The following is a 19,816-nucleotide window of genomic DNA, read 5'->3' as shown; positions in this document are numbered from 1 at the left end:
CATACATGCTTTTTGTGAAAAGCATAAAATGATAGAATTTTGGGCAAAAAAATCTAAGATTTTGCATGATGGTCAAGTAAATATAGAAAATAATAGACTGAAAATAAGGTTGAATAAATTGGAATTAATTTACCATCAAAGTTTAAATCTTGATGCTGAATGTTTTGGATAGAAAATAATGTATTAACTAGAATAATCTAGTTTGCATAAAAAAAATCTAAAATTTTCTTTAAAAGGGTTTTTATTAGATTGAAAATGAGAATTGACGATACGATTGTGTAGACTTAAAAAAGTAATTGATAGAGATTGAAGAGCTTGAAATGATCAATTTTGAAAAGAAGAATCAAAGGATTTGACTTGAAGTTGAAAATAAGGGTATTTAGGTTCTTTTATTTATCAATCTACTAAGATTGAGGTCAAGGAGGCATGTGCAAAAGTAGGAGACTTCAATCTAAAATAAGAGAAAGTGGACCAGAAGTGGTTCCAGTCCCCACTTTTACATTTAAACTCAAGAGTCAGGCAAGTTTGACTTAATAAGATTTGCAATCTTACTAAGGTATTGAGCTCACATTGTGGCATCCAAAAACATGATTTTTGATGCCAAGGGATGTAGTGGACAAAATTTTAAGAACTTTGAAAAAAAAAAAAAAATTTCACCGTTAAATTTCAATTTTAAATTTGAGAGTTCGGTTGCCCTCCGTTATCAACACCATGCATGAAGCTTAAAATACATTATTATTAAAATAAATAAAAAAAAACAAAAATGGATTATAGAAGGGTGGTGATGTTGGATTGCCAATGTTACTTAGCAAGGAAAGTTTTTTTCTTAAGTCAATATAATGAGGTTTAGTCAAAAACCAAGAAAATTGCAACACACTTTCTGTGTATTTTTTTATTTTTTTAATTGGGAGACTTTAACGAGGTTATTAATTGGAGAATGGGATCGGCCTTGGCATGTCAGATATGAAGTCTTAGAGAAGAAACTGATCCCAATGATTGTAAATGTGCCCATACATCCCTTGTAACTTCTGAGAGTATCAGGGGGTTTATCTTTTAAATGAGATAGACCCTAATCTCAGGAAGAAACTTGAGGAGGACAAGCTCTACACAAGGATGTGATTTTGGTTTTTATTCTGGTTGGGGTCCTGCTTAACCCCAGATAACCTCCAAAAAAAAACATGAGTGTATTGTATAGAAATAGCATATTGGATTGGTTACATAACAGGCCTTATAATACTGTAAAATCTTTTATCGCTACAGATCTATCAAAGAGAAAGGAAATAAGTACACCTCTTGCATTTTCAATCTAAAAGAAATCCGTAGAACTTAAGCAATGATATCCACTACCAAATTTGATCAAAAGCTGAAGGATCTACCTCATAAGGCCATTCAAAACATTGTGCAAAATTCGTAATTGTTGGAGAATATTGTTTTCAGATATACAGATGGAAAATGAACAATACATTGGAAAAGCTCAAGAGGAACATCTGGGTCTAATGCCAAGAAACTGAATCAAAATCCTCCTTTTTGGGAATCGAAAGGTTGCTCTCAAGCATGAAGGAGAGATCATGTATCTGTGACATCAATATCTCTACGGTTGAATCTGCAGAATTGGAAATCTCACCAGCATTTGTTGTACTTTTGGTATCTCCACCAGTTTTCACCTCAACTGCCCTGCAACAAGAGCAAAAGAGAGTATGAAAATTGATCAATGGGCATTATGATGAGTTCAAGCTTTAATGTGTGAGACAATAAAATTAAGTAGTTCATCTCAAATGTGTCAGTTTTGCAGTTAACACAATGAAATCTTAGCACAAAATGGAGTGAAGATCTGATTCAGCCAAGTTTCATGCATCAAAATGAAGCTTCAATATAAATCTAATGAAGGAAATCAACATAAGAATTATAAGATAAAAGGGTTCTCCAAACCGGTAGATGAAAATTTTGTCCTATGTTGTGTAATACCTCCATTAGTGAATGTGAAACCCAGTCGAAGGTGAAGTTGGCTTTAAGGGGGTTTGAACCTAGGATGTGGGAAATTGGTACTTTCAGACCTGAATAATCTTTGAATTAATGGTAGAACATGGTTGAACTTCAAGGCTCAATGGTTTTATCACAATGGATTTCTATAGATATAGTACACTCTTCTGAGGTTGGAGATCATATAAGCCGGTTATAGTCTTAGCAAAGGAGGGGTACAAGTATGGATTTTTTTTTTGATAAGTAAAAAAATTTTATTGAAGAAAAAAAGGGGACGAGATGACCCCAAGATACAACTTATCAAAAAGAAGGGAGGACCCTTAGGTCACCTCTAAAGTATACACTAAGTCCCACCTAACAACAAAATCTTCAAAGAAGATACCCCTTAGAACTTACCCCAAAAAAAAAAAAAAAAAAAAAACAGGATGGACAGAATAAGATCATCCAATTGTAGCACCCAGCCCTCAAAAGTACAGGTCTATTTGATAAGTGATGGTGCGTGAGAGAGTTAGTGACCCGTGCCAGTTTCTAACTTTATTGTGTTTGAAAAGTCAACTCACAAGAGTTTACAACTGACCAACACTCAAACCTTTTTGTCATTTGCAAAGTTCAACATTCACCTCCTCAAACCTTTTAGTCATTTGCAAAGTTCAACATTCACCCTGAGAGGTGAATGTTGAGAACATTGGTCAACGCTCTCCATTGCAGGTACTCGCTCTCTCTCTCCTTCTTCCCCAGCCATCCTTCTCCTTCTCCTTCCCCAGCCTCAGCCATCTCCCTTCTTCTTCCCCAGACACAACCAATCTTCCATAGCCTCAGCCATCTCTCTCATTCTTCTTTACCAGCCCCAGCCATTTCCCTTCTTCTTCTTAACCAGCCACATACAATGCTCTGCCCACTACCTCAAACCCTATTTTGGATCCTCAACCATATCCCTTCTTCTTCTTCCCCAGCCACAACCAATCTTCCATAGCCCCAACCATCTCTACTATTCTTCTTCTTCACCAGCCCCAGCCATCTCCCTTCTTCTTCCCCAGCCACATCCAATGCTCTGCCCTCTACCATCAAACCCTATTTTGAATCCTCAAAATAACCAAACACAAAAGTTGTAATAAACTCTCACCCTCTTCATCCGAGAGTTGAACTCTTGAATGTTCAACTCTCTCATTGAACTTCCCTTTATCAAACATAGCCTACATCTATTCCTCTCCTTCCAACGACCCCAAAAGATTGCACCAGGAAGAATGCTCCAAAGAACCCTTTGGAAGCTCTAAACGCTCATCCCCAAGAGAACCAAGACTCCAAAAGAACCTTAATAGAATATGAAAAGCAGCCCGCTGCTCCGAATAACCCAAGAAAATGAGACCAAACATGATGGGCAATGGCACAATGAAGAAGCAAGTAATTTGCGGACTCCCCATCCCTTAAGCATATCATACAACAGTTGGGGGTTTGAAAGCCTCTATTGATTAATTGATCAAAATGTAGTAATTCTTCCCAATGCCGTTTTCCATACAAAAACCGAGACTTTAGAAGGCACCTTTGCTCCCCAAACTAAAGATGTGGGAAAAGTACTATTCAAAGCTGAGCAAGTCAAAGCATACATAGATCTCACTGAATAAACCCCATCATGAGTACCAACCCAAAGCCTTCGATCTTCCCTACCAACACAAACGTTAAACACCTCAATCATCTCCAAAAGCCTCTCCACACTAGTGATCTCCCAATCATTAAAATTCCTCCTGAAACCAAAATCCCACGACTTCAACAAACTATCCCCCACCAAGAAATCTTCGATCAGCCTCCCCTTCTTAGTGGAAATTGCAAAGAGATTTGAGAACAACTCCATTAAAGGAAATTCCTCACGCCACAAATCTTTCAAAACCGAATCATATTTCCCCTCCCCACTTTGAAATGCACTTTCTTTCGAAAAGACTGAATAAACTTCAGAATACCTTTCCAAACATCACATCCTATATGCCCTCTCCTTTCCTCGCTTTGCCACCCAAACTCTTTCACCCCATATTTATGAGACACCACCTCTTTCCAAAGATCACCTTCCTCCTCGAACCTCTAAAGTCATTTTGCCAACAAAGCCGCATTCATAGATGCAAAATTCCTAATCCCCAAACTCCCTTTATTCTTAGAAAAATGGATCTTCTTCCAACTCACCATATGATACTTTTTCTATTGTCTTTATCATGTCAGAAGAAATTCCTACAAATCATATCCATCTTCAATTCCACACACCAAGGCAAGGAAAAAAGTGAAAGAACATAATTTGGAATACTCGCAAGCGTGCTTTTGATTAGTCATCCCCCCTCCCCCCTCCCCCCTCCCCCCTCCCTTCCCTTCCCTTCCCTTGGATAAATACTAACTTTCCAAGTGTTCAACCTCTCCCCCATTCTTTCAATGACTAGATTCCAAATTTCTTTGATTGTATAGGAAGTGCCGAGAGAAAGCCCCAAATAAGTTGATGGCGAAACTCCCACTCCAAAACCAATTGAAGCTGCAAGCAACTCTACCCCAATAGCTACATTTACACCGAAATATTTGTTTTTCTTCAAATTAACTAGAATTCCAAAAACCGCTTCAAAACACCCAAGAATCCCGCTAAGAAATATCAATTGAGTGGCCGAATGGTCTAGAAAGATAAGTGTATCATCAGCAAAATGAAGATGCGAAACAAGATGCCCCTGGCTCCCCACTTTGAATCCAAACAACTTTCCCAGACCTACAGCTTTTGAGACCATTCTACTTAGTGCATCCACTATCAACTAAAAAAAATAGGGAGACAATAGGTCTCCTTGACTAAAACCCCTTGAGCTTTTGAAGAAACCCTCTGAAGTCCCATTGATCAAAATAGAAAACGATGACGAGGACATAAATTTCAACATCCAACTAATCCACTTCTCCCAAAAACCCATCCTCCTCATAGCATACTCTAGAAAAGACCAACTTACATAATCATAAGCTTTCTCTAAATTGATTTTACACACAAGTCCCGGTATCCCTGATTTCTTTTTTGAATCAATACTTTCATTTGCAATTAGAACCCCACCTAAAATTTGCCGCCTGCAAAGAAAGCCCCTTGGGAAGGATCAATAACTAAATAAATCACCTTATTTAATCTTAGAGCCAGAATCTTCGATAAAATCTTATACATCAAACCCACAAGACTAATAGACCAAAATCAAAAATATCAACCACCCCTTCTCTTTTTGGAATCAAAGCCACAAAGGTGCAACTCAACCCAGGATCCAAAAAACCATCCTTGAAGAATTCCTCAAGAAAAGCCAACAAATCTAATTTAACATCCTAACATTCCTTAAAAAAGGCCATCGAGAAACCATCTAGACCTAGAGCCTTATCATTTGCCATTCCAAAAACTACCAACCGAACTTCCTCTAAATCAAAAGGTCTCTCTAGTTAAGACTTGCTCTTAAGAGAAACCATATCAAAATGCAAGTTCCCAAGCAAAGGTCTAATTGAAATTTTTTCGATGTACAAGTCCATGTAGAAGTTCACCACACCCGTCGCCACCTCCTCATCCCCTTCCTTCCAAACATCATTAATCTTCAATCTCACAATCTTATTCACCCTACTATGTAAGTTTGTCATCCGGTGAAAGAAGCATGTATTACCATCCCCCTCCTTAAGTCATTTCACTCTCAACGTTTGTATCCAAGAAACCTCAATCTCCTTCCTTCCAAACATCATTATTCTTTAATCTCACAATCTTATTCACCCTATTATGTAAGTTTGTCATCTGGTGAAAGAAGCGTGTATTACCATCCCCCTCCTTAAGTCAATTCACTCTCGACTTTTGTTTCCAAGAAACCTCATTCATAAGAGTCAAAGAGCGAAAGTTGTCTCTTAGATCTCCTCTCTTAAATCTTTGCTCCCTATCCAACTCCCCCATTTCCTCTTTCCCATCCAAACTATCAAATCTCCCCTATTAACTCCTTTAACCATGTGTCTACTTCCGCAAGCATATCAAAAGGTCTCTCTAGTCAAGACTTGCTCTCAAGAGAAACCATATCAAAATGCAAGTGTTCCCAAGCTAAGGTCTAATCGAAATTTTTTCGATGTACCAAGTCCGTGTAAAAGTTCAGCACACCTGCCGCCACCTCCTCATCCCCTTCCTTCCAAACATCATTAATCTTTAATCTCACAATCTTATTCACCCTATTATGTAAGTTTGTCATTCGATGAAGAAGTGTGTATTACCATCCCCCTCATTAAGTCATTTCATTCTCAACTTTTGTTTCCAAGAAACCTTCATAAGAGTCGAAGTGCGAAAGTTGTCTCTTAGATCTCCTTTCTTAAACCTTTTCTCCCTATCCAACTCCCCCATTTCATCTTTCCCATCCAAACTATCAATCTCTCCCATTAACTCCTTTAACCTTGTGTATACTTTCCCAAAAGATTCTTTGTTCCACTTATTTAGGAGTGTTTGATTCAACTACAAAACGCAGATTTTACTGTGTTTGCGGTGTGAAACTGAGTTTTGAAACTAAATCAAACACGACCGAAACTCAGCGTTTTGAAACTCAAATGGGTGAAGTAGAATATATGAGCTTTCTTTTTTTGCATTTGCGGGAGAATCGGATACTGAATAAACAGTTCATATGAAAAGACTATTTTGCCCCTGCTCATCATTTATATTCTCTCCATCGACAGACCTCTCTCGCACACTCTCGCATACCTCGTTTGATTCACAAAGGCTCTATTGCACCTTTCTCTCTCTCTCGGACACCTCTCTCTCTGTCTCACAGGTCTCTCTCTACTACTTTTCTTCTCTTATTTGTCTTTAAACATCTCACACAGCTGTTTGATCTCTATCTCGCATGAATCTCGCACAGATTGAACGGAAATCCCTCTCTCAATGTAAAATCTCGCACATCTCTCTCGATAGAGCCTCGCACAGATCTTGAAGTTGCAGGAGTTCGACCTCTGCGCCGCTCTCATCAACCCTTACAGGTCTCTCTCTCTCTCTCCATTGAATATTATTTTCATTTCGATTTTTTGATAGATCGAATACAGTTTTTCGTTTGGGGTTTTTGGTTTACAGAATGAGAGTTACCTTGTATACCCATCACGACATCGATCTCCAACTCAACTCACCAAGATCTGAAACCCCAAACGAACAATAGATTCATATATTATCAGGTTTGAGTCCTCTCAACTTCAAGAGATAAATAGATTCATTTATTTTTAGGGGTTTTATAAAACTGGATTTTCGATGTCGATTTATTAACCCAGATCTATAATGAAAAAAAAACTATATCCATCTGGAGTTCTATAAATCTGGATTTTGATGTCATTTTGCTTATCCAGATCTACAATTAAGAAAACATAGGCTCATACCCCCATCTGAAGTTCTACAAACCCGGTTGAATCTCTATAATAAAATATACCCTAGAAAATTTGTAGATTTTGGGAAACTATTTTAATTTTGTGACAGATTAATAGATGCTTGAAATTGTCTAACTTCATATTGTGGTCCATTATACAAAAATCATATATTTTAGTAAGCCTTGTGGGTCCATTAGAATGCCACACACATGGTTCTTAGATGCTTAAGTTAGCTCTCAAGCTTCAATCCATAATTTCCAGAGTGGTGAAATTCATATGCTTACAGCCTTTGGTAAGTTTTGTGATGTAAGCTTCGAATTAAAGTGGTCATGAGTTCTTCTGGTTCCTATACTCTTACAAATTACGGTAGGATAGTACTGATTACTGAAGCTTCAGTTCCTAATCTTCACAGATTTCTGTGACGTTCATTAGCTTTTTGGTTCATATTGGTCATTAAGCGTAGTCTATCTTTCTAGACTATCAATTTCATATTTCTATGAAGTTCATTAGCCGGGTCATTAGGCGTAGTCTTATCATTCTAGACTGTCAATGTCGTATGTACTTAAAATGGGTCAACATGCATTGGTTCCAACTCCCAATCAGATTTTGGTTCAACACTTGTAGATTTTCTCTTATTGTTTCCTTTCCTTATCACACAACAGAATAACATATATAGTTTATGGGTACTACTTGTTTCTAATGAGGCCTTCCAATTGTGCTCTTGCTTTTGTTATATTCTTGTATGCAGTTATATGATTAAGTCATAAGGTATCCTATTGTACGAAAATAGTTATTTTCTTATATATGAAATTCAAATTTCTTAAGTCAATAAAAATATACTACAGAGTGATATTGTTAAGCATTCACTGTATCTAACACTATGGAAGACAATTTCTTACATTTGTGTGACCAATATTTTGTTGTTAGCTTTAGTAATCATCTATAGCCAAGTTCTGAATTTAAAATCATATATTTTAGTAAGCCTTGACAGTTACGTTTTAATCTTCAAAATTATGAATACATTATTTTTCATTTGCCATCTCAAATCATCGAAATGGGTCGCAATCGCTGATGAAATACTCAAGTTAAGGTAACAGAGATGATAAAAGATATTTTTGATACTTCAAAATTGGACACTTAAAAATGGTTTGGTTGCCAAATTTAGGCTTTGGCAACCAACACTATTACTCCTTACAAACTTAGGTGTTGTTTGTTAAACTGAAAAAAATAAGTGCTGAATAGCATTAAGCACTGAAACTTATAAGCGCTGAATTTAAGTGCTGAAAAAGTTGTTTGTTTAGATGTTGAATCATGTTTGTTACACATTGCTGAAGCTGGTTTATATAATCTAAAGATCATCCTCATAAAAAAATCAGTCCATTTTGAAACTTCTAACTCGTCAAAAATAATTATAAAAAAAAAAAAATGGACGATTTACGAATCTTGAACTTGTTTTGATAGGGTTGGAAGTTTCAGGATGTGTTGATTTTTGGTGAGGATGATCTCCTCATTGTAGAGATCATCCTCATCAAAAATCAAGTTATTCCAAAACGTTTAACCCATATAAGACAAAATAATTTAGCCATAGTGTGGGTTTATTAATTTGTGGGGTGTTTATATACTAATGAGGAGATCATCCTCACCAAAAATCAACTCATTCCAAAACTTTTAACTCATATAAGATAAAATAATTTAGTCATAGTGTGGGTTTATTAATTTGTGGGGTGCTTATATACTTATCCATGGGATATAAGAGGTAATATCCTTTTAAGAATAAGGGCATACTTGTCCATGCTCAAAAAAATGAAGGGCATACTTGTCCATGTCAAAAAAGGCGAAGTGCTTACCACTTCAGCACTTTTTTTCAGCATCAAAATAGTGCTGAATTTTTTTCACTTATTTTCAGCAATAATCGCTGAAAATATAGAGTAAACAAACGCGCTATTTTGACAAAAAGTGCTGAATTTAATTTTTTTCAGCAATAAGCGTTGAAAATTAGCGCAAACAAACACTGTCTTAGTTGAGTAGGCAATTGCTTTGTTTAAATGCATGAAAGTAATTTCTCTCTCTCTATCTCTCTGTGAATTGGCTTCGATAAATTTTAAATTTTAGTTAGTTACGTGCAAATAACTTGTGACTTTTCAATCTCATCTGTTGATTATTAATTCAAAACATAAGAGCTGGTCCTAATTCAAAAGTAATTGAAATGAGCAGTCCTAGGTTTTCTTCCATTTACATCTATTTTTCCAAGTGTAAATGTTGATTCCATGACATATTATGCCCATGTTTTTGTTGTAAACATAGCTGCAAATTTTGTTTTATTATATTTATATATATTAAGTATAATTATATATTTGTAGGAGTATTCTGGTAATTTTTTATGCATTTTGGGTGCATTATGTTGGATTGCATATTATGCAGGTATTTTGTTTATCAAGAAAATTTCATGTCTATTTTTAAGAGGAGATGCTGCCGAAAAAGCGGTCTAGAATTATAAATTTTTCTATAATTTTTTTTAGACTTATAAATATTTTAAAATTAATTCAATTATTTTTTAATTTTTATATAATTTTATTATATTTATATATATTTAGTGTAATTATATATTTATAGGGGTATTCTGGTAATTTTTTATGCATTATGGGTGCACTATCAACCTTAAGGGTATTCTAGTCATTTTACTCTAATACAGCAGATTCTAAAAGCTGTATCAAACAATAATTACCAGATTCTGGTAAACAGCACAGCACTTTTACAAAGCTCTATCAAATAAGCTTTTCAGTATTTCAGCTTCTAACAACAGATTCAAGCAGCTGAATCAAACGGGGCCTTAATATCTCCTTCGAAACTACCAACTTACTACGTAGAACCACTCCCGCCTTCACCACAAAATGCATCTCACTCCACTAAGAATGGACCAACTCCTTGAAATTTGGATGCATCAACCACATATTCTCGAAATGAAAGGAATTGATCATTTCCCCTCCAAAAAAATTGGGCAATGATCTGACTCTATATTTGGAATCGTTTCTTGCGATATGCGACTAAAAAACTCCTCCCACTCCAAAGTGAACCAAAATCTATCCAATTTCTTGAGGACTAGTCTTTCTTGTCTATTGGACCAAGTGAATTGACCACCACACAATAGAAGATCAAAAAGCCCATTTCTATTAACAAACTCCCCCAACTTCAGCATCCTCTTAGTTTGTCTCGAGCCGCCCAATTTCTCATAAGAAAATGAGTCACATTAAAATCCCCCCGATACACCAAGGCACACTCCACCGAGCATTAACATTGTCCAATTCCTCCTAGTAGAAGCCCAAAGAAAATCTTCCTCAATTGATTTGCAAAGAACAAAAACTGAAAATGCCCCAATCAACTCATCCTCTACCTCTAAATACTTCTTATTCCACATAATTATAACTCCCCTAACCGCACCTACTGAAGGAAGAAAGCACCAACCCTTGTCATGAACACCCCACAAATTTCTAATAGTGTTAGTCATCCACCATTTCCAATTTGGACTCCTACAAAACCACTAGATGAGGGGATTCAATACGAAAGAGAGCCTTCATAGCAGCCTTTTTGGCATTATCATTCAAACCATGGCCATTTCAAGAGACGATCTTAATCAACATTAATCACCGAAGCTCTTCTCCCTGCCCCTTGAGTAAGTTGAATTGATAGGAAATTCCTCAACATCTCTTTGTAACTCTTGCACCTCTTTATTCCATCTCTGCTTTTTCTTACCAGAAGAGCTTAATACCACTGGAGAATTATCCTTTAAGCTAGGCCCACGAACATCAACATTCACCAACTCCTGATAGACCATAGAGCCCCTCTGATCCGATGACTCAATATATTTCATATTCTGCCAACATGCCACTACCTTATTCATACAGTAACTCACCATCTTACCAGTTTTGACAGCTACACTTAACACTATTTCTCCAGGGTAACTCCCACCTTGAGTCCAACTTCCAACATGTTTGAAAAGAACCAATTAGCTAACTCCTCAAGATTTCCTTGGACAGAAGAACGAAGGAACAAAGTACTTGGTTGACCAAGGAAGGCTACCACCTCATGTCCTCCCCTATTAACTTCATCATAAAGCCCCTGAACCCCATGAGAATCGATAACTACTGATGGAAACGACAACACTATCTACACGGACCTAGTAGCCCCCAAAATCGGAGATGCCTCTGGTTACACTTGCTCAAGGAACAGACTTCTCTGACAACGTAACTATTGAATCAAACAGAACATCCCTTCTCTACAAAAAAAAATTCACATAACCTTGTTTTGTGCTTCGAATAGTGATAAGAGAACCAACATTAGAGACCATTTCGCGAAACATGAGCTGAGCTCCGGGAACTAAAAGCTTTTGATGATCAAAGCTAACCTCTATCGCACCTTCTATAGATGGGAATTGAGTTCTGAAAGACTTTTGTCGACCAACTTCAGCTAAAGTTAAAGAATGCAGGTTAAAATGAGGCAACAACCCATCCAAAATAGGGCTCCCCTCAATCGCAGCCTAGTCCACAACAACCTCCAATCCAAAACTATAAAAACTTAGGCCCAAAGGCTCAATGGTAATAGAAGACCTAGCAAAACTCTGACCCAAGCCCAAACAAACTTGGCCCAAAGGCTCTAAACAAGCATCCAATACCACAGCTTCAGGTACGTCAAACCCGCTCCACCCAAAACCCACATCCAAGCCCACTTCTGCAAAATTATTAGACACATGTGACTTTTCCCTCAAAACTAGCAGGTGGCCACTCTCTCCACAATACACCAAGTGAGCCCCTCATGTGGAGCAGTCGAATCATCTAAATTCAAAAAAAATTGAAAAGGCCCCCTTTGGTTTGATAAATCCACTCCGAATTGATATCTCTAGTTTCTTGTCCAACCTACACATTCGAGAAACTAGTCTGAGGAACCTTAACATCCTCCTTTGAAGGCCCATTTCTCGACTCAATGACCAAACGAGGCTGCAAGCATCCTCATTAAAACAAGTCCTGCACTCCATGATCCATTAAACTTGAACATCTTGCACTTTCCTCAAGCCTTTTCCCTATAATTTTCAAACCCACCACAAAGCTAAAACCTTCTGCATCTATCGTTAATGTTCGAGGGATCTTCCAAGGCCCATATCTAACTCTTATTTTTTGCTTCGATCGACTCTTTAAATTTCAACATATGCGATTCCACCTTCACTAGACCTCCCACTTGGTTGCCCAACACCCTAAACAACTATTTTCGCCACATATGGAATGGTAGACCCACCACTTCCACCCTAGTGTCCGACATACTCCAGGTATCCGGAAGAATGTTAATCGAGGCAAACCAAGATTTAAGCATTATACGAACTCCATTAGAGTTGATATCCCTCAACTTAAGGATCGTCAACATTGAAGCTCTATTCTCTGTCAGCAAGACACATTTGGTAGCCTCACACTTCAGCAGGTGCCATTCAAAAACACGAGGTGCCACCTTCAAGGATTCACGCCAATCTCCCCAACTCACCAAGGCATAGTCGACTCACACACCATTGCCCACCTCTAGAACCCAAAAAATGCAGCATCTCTCCTACCTTTAATCTTCTTCCTTGACACCAGTAACTTTTTTGAGCCCCAATAGCTCTTTTCCAAAACATTTACCCCTTAACATCCGAAACAATCTTTAGAGGCACATTTTCTTTCCCTTTATCCATTGCAACACAAGCAAGGTCATCAGGTGATTTTCCACACTTTCCAACTAACAACCTCAGAGAACTCGATAGATCTTCCCAACCCAAACCTCCATCACCTTTCGGGATAAACAACAGTTTTACCCTATCCATCTCAACAAAAACTTGGATTGTTAAGAATCTTCTTGCAACATTTTCTCCAACCATCGCCATGATAGTTCTCTACCTACAATAGAAGATTTCACCTTGAGCGGCTTCTCTTTGGAAAAACCACTAGTATCGTGAAGCAAATTCACCAACCAAAGAGCCTCCTCCTTCTTCAACAACATTGAGGAAAGACCCTCCTCTCTCTCTCTGGTACCTCGAAAACTCTAGCATTCTTTGACCACTTCATCTTCAACTCAAAAGTTTTTCGATCCACTTGCACCACCTCCTCTACCTGCTGTAAAGGGAGTTTCACACTCTTCACTCGCATTCTTCATTAAACGAGCAAGCATAAGTTTCTTGATGTGGTCATGAAGTATAAGTATGAATATTGACATTTTAGCAAAACAATATTTAATGGAATTATCAATGACATAATATCTACTTAAAAAAAGGTTCTAACAATCATGAATATGAGTAGTTAGTGGTAATACTGATGGAAGATTGTTTCTTCAAATCTCAGAAATAGTAGGACAAAATCTAAAGTTTGGATGGAAAGAAATGTGAACGATCTGGAAGAGTTAAAATAGTTGAATCCAATCCATTCCTTATACTTGATTGGGTGTCTATCTGAGAAGAAGTTGAAGTTAGGTGGAAATTGTCTTTTTGGAAGAAGACCAAAGTTTTTCACAAATTGCCTTTTGAACATGGATGCACAACCCACATATAACTCTACTCTGGCCAAAAAAAAAAAATAAAAGAAACCAAATTTCCTTACTAATTACTACCACTATACGTCATGAAGATTCCCAGTGTTCCCATCAATGGTTCTTTTGTTCCTCCCTTTCCAATTTTACTCCAACAAACTGCAAATATCATAAATCTCTAGAAAATCCTGCCTCAAGCATTAAAAGCATGGCTGAACCAACTACTAAAAGGGCCTGACACTAATAGTGAAAGTGTCCAATAGATCTGGAATACATAAAAAAGATGAGATCAAATCGATCTATCCCACTAAAAAGGTAGTAGGACATGGTTGACACTACCACCACCACTTTGTTCGCTCATAACACCAAAGACAACAATGATTCTTTGAGCAATCAAACCATCTAGAGGTAAAAATTTATCTAGAGCAGTAGACCAAGTGAATAATGCTGCTTTGGGTGAATATCCGACTCGCCAAAATGATGGAGCCTGGGAAAGACACAACACTAGACTGGGCTAGCAAAGAATAGAATGATTTAAGCAAATATGATTCATCTCAACCCCTTTTCCACACGCATTTGTCCTCATTTCTAGGAAAAAATTGACTAATTATAGCGAGAGCAATCAAGCTACCAACACTCTGTTTTGCAATCATTTAAGGCACGTGTCTAGTTTGAGGCAAAAGGTGGTACAAAAAATAAATATCAAGATAAACCTAGACCAAGGCTAATCTACAAAATTCAAAAGGTGCCAACTAGCAAGGGCTTTTAATGAAAGAAAAAAAATACTAACTAAGATTAAAATACCATGGTAAAGTTGCATTATTCAAATATAATAAGCAGCATGAGTATGCACACCTGTCAATGACGGAAGCTTCTTGCGTGTCATTCACATAAGAACCACTTTGATGCCTCGATGATCCTGAGAATAAGTCCGGTTGAGCAAAGCTACCAAACGACATTTCTTGCAAGTTTTTAGTTACGCCCGCCAAGTTCATTTCTGAGGCCAGACCATCAGCAGATGTGGTTGCAGCACCATTCTGTTCCCAAGAACTTGAATAAAGATCTGGTGCATTCCCTGAGCTTGTGAATTCTTGCCAAGCATCAAATGAATCATCATCTGCACTAATTTCCTCACCTTTTGATGCTTTTGTGCTATCTGTTAGCCATGGACCATCCTGAATCCAGTTATTGTTCATGGATGAAATATTATTTGAGTTATCCTTCAGTTTGTCATTATTAGCTTTGTCGTTCATTTCAAGCTGCTCGGTCTTGTTAAATACACTTGTATTGGAAGTATGCCATTGATCATCTTCAATCCAGCTGTTATTCAGGGGTAAGGGAGGAACTGAATCACTTTTTTCTTTTACATCATTGTCTATCGTGCTGATTTTAAATGCTATATCTGTATCCGGACCAGAGGTTGCCTCCACAGAGCTAGATTGATTAGTTGGAGAAGAACCCGAAAATAGGTTAAATGAATTCAAGTCGTCACGAAGAGTTCCAGAACTAGCAGACTTGAACTCAGCCTCCCAGCCAGAAAAAGCATCACCAACTGCACCTTCAGTCGTTACCGACGTCACAGCCATGTCGGAAGACTCAGCATTCTCAAAAAAGCTAAGACTTTCCCCAGAAGGAAAGGCATGGCTTTCTGTAGTCTCTTTCTTTCCTTCAGAGAAAAAGTTGTCCAGATCAACCCCTGCTAAGTTCAAAGAACTTCTACTCTGAAGTGATGACTGGTTGGAAATGCTATTTTCAATGTTCTCCGACTCAGCAGGCCATTTTAGTTCGAAGTCAAAAAGATCAGACAAAACTAACTCATCTTTTGATGAATTCTTTCCTTTAGTTGAATCACCTGCTCCAATGGCCTCCTGCAAAATGATTTTCTCTATATTGAGGTTTTTATTGATCGGTGCTTTTTCAATATTTATAGTGCAAAGAATTCAGGAACAAAACATTCCATACACCAAAAAGATATCCAATAACTTAATAAACATAAGTAGATTTATATGAGAGAAGACTGAAAAACAAACTGTAGCACATTGTGTATAGGAAATTGAGTACAATACCCTACTTTTAAAAATTATTTTTCTTATATAAATAATGTTGTAGTCTCCAGATGCATCAGAGTTCCTGTTTAGATGTGTGTATACATGCTGATACATGTTGACATGCTAAACACTCTAGAAGTGCCATGTCATTGACGAATGGATTTATTTTTAAAATACCAAGACACAACCAAACTTTCCATGCATTTTATATATCACTGAAATATAACATTTTAGAAAATTTTGGAAAATTAAATTTCATCATAGATCTTCTTTCGGTATTTATCACTAACAATAGTCCCTGTGAAGGAAAATTCGTTCTTTAGTAAGGCAGAGAGACAAAGATCACGAATACCTAATAAAAAACAACAATATCCTCTATGAGAAGTCTTGGTACTTTGAGATACCAGAACGAAACCATGCAGTTTGTTCCAAGTAGATGTATCTTTTAATATGCTTTATAATTGTACGATTTGAAATACCATACATCAGTTGTCTTATGATCTATGGTGGTGGAACATTATTGGTATAATAAAAAATTTATCCCATCACTGTTCATTTTTCAGAAAAAAATTAAAACAACTAGACCATGCACACACACACGTAATCTATGAGCATGCCATGCCCAAGAGGATGTTTATTTCCTAATGTTTATCCCCCACATAAGTAGGGGTTGGGATTTAATTTCTTGTGAATCTCGAGGAACAATTTCAACTTATTCCCTTCTATCTCCTCCTTTTCTAAGGATACCCCTTCAACTTTATTGTCTTTTCTCTTCTACCCCTTTCCAATAATACCCTTCCAACTTTATTTTCTTTCCTCTTCACTCCCATTTTCCAATAATACCCCTCCAACTTTATTTCCTTTACCCTTCTCTACCCTTTTTCCAATATAATACCCCTACAAATTTATTGTCTTTCCTCTTCTATCCCCTTAACCCTAAAGAGGTTGACCATACCATAGGCATGGGCAAACCCTAATATATATCATCCATCCATAAAGATGACTGTGTAGGGACCTCTATCATCCTCCTCTGATAAACTCTAAACTGTGAAGCTCTAATGTTTTCATCATCATATTTCCTATAACAGTAGATATGAACTCACGCTCAATAACAAAAGACTTGACTTGGAACAGAGTGGAATGGAGAAAAATTAGCCAACTCCAAATCTTAGAAATGAGTTGTTGCATTCACCTAGACAAGTATGACCCATAGAGACCAAGTTTTTATAGCCTAACATCCATGTTATTAAATATTGACAAGTATCATTTTTCAAATAATACCAATAATTTACGTTCATCACTCATCATCATTAATGCCCTTTTCCCAAATATTGTGATTTGCAATTGGCTTCAAGTAATTTTTCAGTTTGCAACTTTTCTTCTTAAGTAAATACTAGTGAAAAAAATACAAAAAGGAGTCTATAGCATGAATCCTATTCACCATCCAACTCTACTTAATTCATACCGTTAATCAACACTTCAAATATTCTCTTACTACCTCTATCCATGTAATTTTCAGTATCTTTCTCACGCATTTGATGCTATACCTAAACTTCCTCAAATGTACTAATTTCTACTTTCGTATAATCTTACTACTCATCCATCTAAAAATTCTCATCTTTGTTATGCTCATTTTATGAATATTTTTACTTAATGGCCTCACATTTGAACACCATGAAGCATGGATAGTATTATTATTGTCTTTTAAAATGTTTCCTTTTGTTTGATTGCTACACATTAGACACATAATATTCCATTCTACCCACTCAACACTATATTTTTGAGTCACGCGCTCACCAATCTCTACATCTCCATAGAAAATTAAACCTCAATAATGTAAGCTGTCTACCTAGGTATTGAAGAAAATTAATGGCTAACCAATTGGACTAGGAGACCTAATCACCTTCCAACTCTTCAACTGAAATCAAAACCTCCATTGAATTCCTTCCAACCAAAATACTTTACTTGGCTGTAATGTTGTCAAAAATAATTCCTTCCAATGAGGGTCTAAACTACTTGGACTCAAAATAGAAATTTGAGTAAAATTGAAAATATCATCTACCTCTTTCCCAATTCCTCCTCATCAACATACAAATCATTGAACCTAAGCCCCAAAATAATGTTGGCTCTTTTCTTTTGATAAGTACAAATTTTATTAAAAGCAGAGCAAAAGAAAAAGGAGGATGAGATGGTCCCCATACAAAGGAAAAGAAAAGAAAAAGCAGAAAAAAAAAATAAACAAAACAAGGGAAGCCTGCTTAATCGTTGGCTCTTTTCCGGGCATTTACAATACAAAAATATAAATTTAATGTCATTATCCCACTCCTTCAACCATTCAACTCCATACTTTTGATTCCAACAACCCTCTTACAACTTCATCACCTTGTGATATTCCACTTTAAGATTGCTTTTCTTATTTCTCTCCTCAAGGGGTATAAATTTGGTCTCCTATGTCCTACCAACTTTATTTTACATCTAGAAGCATGTTGTTCTTATGGTCAACTCTCCCAAACTCCTCCCCATTGCATTGCCAGGAAACCTTTTATTGTCAAACAAATCCTTTTACTTCTTAATGAAAACATCCATTACCACTTATCTTAGTTATGCCTTTAACTATTTTCCTATATAACCTTACAAATTACAATCATTTGAAGTTTTGAACATGAAAAAATCCCCCTAACTTATAATTGTTCTACCTATAGATTGCTAATTTTACATCTCTCCTATTACTCATGTTTATCGTAATTTAATTAATTATAATAAAACACCATATCCATTGATAAGGATCACTTTTTGTGGTTCACAGATATGGACTTATACTACACCAACAACAATATCCAAGCTCACGTTTCATTGAAACCAAAATAAGCAAAAAATGAATGTTTTTTGCCACATTGCAAACTGTAAAAAATTGCAATTTTCAGTAGCTAGTGCATTTCAGTTTTTTGGAAAATGAGATCTTACTTTCAACTCCCAAAATGTTGATTAGAAAAAAAAAATTGAGACACAGAAATCTCCGCACTCAATATTTCTAAAAACACAAAAAACAATGATTAATGTGCAAGAAAAAACCCTAAAAAAAAAAAAATCAAAATTAACCAAATTTTCCAAAACAACTAACTTACCGATCCATTCAAGTCCAGGGAATTGAGTAGCCAACGATAACCGAAAGTAGATTTAAAAGAAATGGGATCAGGAAGGATATCTCTTCTCTGTTGGGCCCCACAGTATACACAGACCATCGATTGAAGACCTCTGAGAAGTCTTCCTTTGCATTGCTTACATCGTAGATACGGAGGCGAGGGATCCAATCCTGCGATCGCTTCATCGAGGGAAGGTAGATCGACAAGCAACGGATCATCAGGATCGTAAGAAGGGATGCCTGCCTCTTTGCGGAGTCCGATCTGTACTTGGCGGATCAAAGAAGTTGGCACTTCGAACGACATTGAATCCCTAGTTATTACATATAAGATCCAATTTCTACTTCTATATCTCTAATCCTCTCGTCTGTGTATTTTGGTCCCTGTCCCACACAAGCGAATTTTTATCGAGAAACCCTGTGTAGTAAGGGGCGGCTATTCGAACACGCCGAAATAGCTTGATGCACCCACTTAACTGACTTTTGAAAAAGAAGAAAAAAAAATTTCAAATTACCATGTTACCCTCTCATTTTGACTTGTTGCATCCACAACTAGCTACCCGACAAAAACCCATTTTCTTCTTTTTCTTCCTCATCTTTCTTCTTCCTTTGTTCCTTTTTTTTTTTTTTTTTTGATAAATAAAAATTATATTAAAGAAGAAAGCGAGAAGAGGAGGCTGAGGTAGCCCCCAAATACAAGACAAAAACAAAAAGGCAAGGAGAAAAACAAAGAAAGGAAAATCCGTCCACT

General features: G+C 36.8%; 1 protein-coding gene across 1 annotated transcript; it reads right to left on the bottom strand.

The window, feature by feature from the left end:
- Window positions 1-1,270: 1,270 nt before the first annotated feature.
- Window positions 1,271-19,512, bottom strand: LOC147389087 (uncharacterized). Its single transcript, XM_086417719.1, has 3 exons — window positions 19,052-19,512; window positions 14,734-15,746; window positions 1,271-1,674 (listed from the first exon to the last, which is right to left on the bottom strand). Exons 1-3 carry the CDS (start codon window positions 19,370-19,372, stop codon window positions 1,494-1,496), a joined length of 1,515 nt encoding a protein of 504 aa, XP_086273845.1. The 5' UTR covers window positions 19,373-19,512; the 3' UTR covers window positions 1,271-1,493.
- Between the last annotated feature and the right edge of the window lie 304 nt (window positions 19,513-19,816).

The sequence above is a fragment of the Akebia trifoliata genome, chromosome 12 (assembly GCF_017979445.1).
Source record: "Akebia trifoliata isolate Shusen 1 chromosome 12, ASM1797944v1, whole genome shotgun sequence".
Lineage (NCBI taxonomy): Eukaryota > Viridiplantae > Streptophyta > Magnoliopsida > Ranunculales > Lardizabalaceae > Akebia > Akebia trifoliata.
Note: the sequence above shows the minus strand (reverse complement) of the source record. Positions and strands in the feature narration are given on the sequence as shown.

Coding starts and splice junctions, on each gene's coding strand:
- LOC147389087 (XM_086417719.1), bottom strand. CDS start 19,372: ATGTCGTTCGAAGTGCCAACTTCTTTGATCCGCCAAGTACAGATCGGA. Junction 15,747..19,051: donor CCCTGGACTTGAATGGATCG/GTAAGTTAGTTG, acceptor ATCATTTTGCAG/GAGGCCATTGGAGCAGGTGA. Junction 1,675..14,733: donor GAAGCTTCCGTCATTGACAG/GTGTGCATACTC, acceptor CTCTTGTTGCAG/GGCAGTTGAGGTGAAAACTG.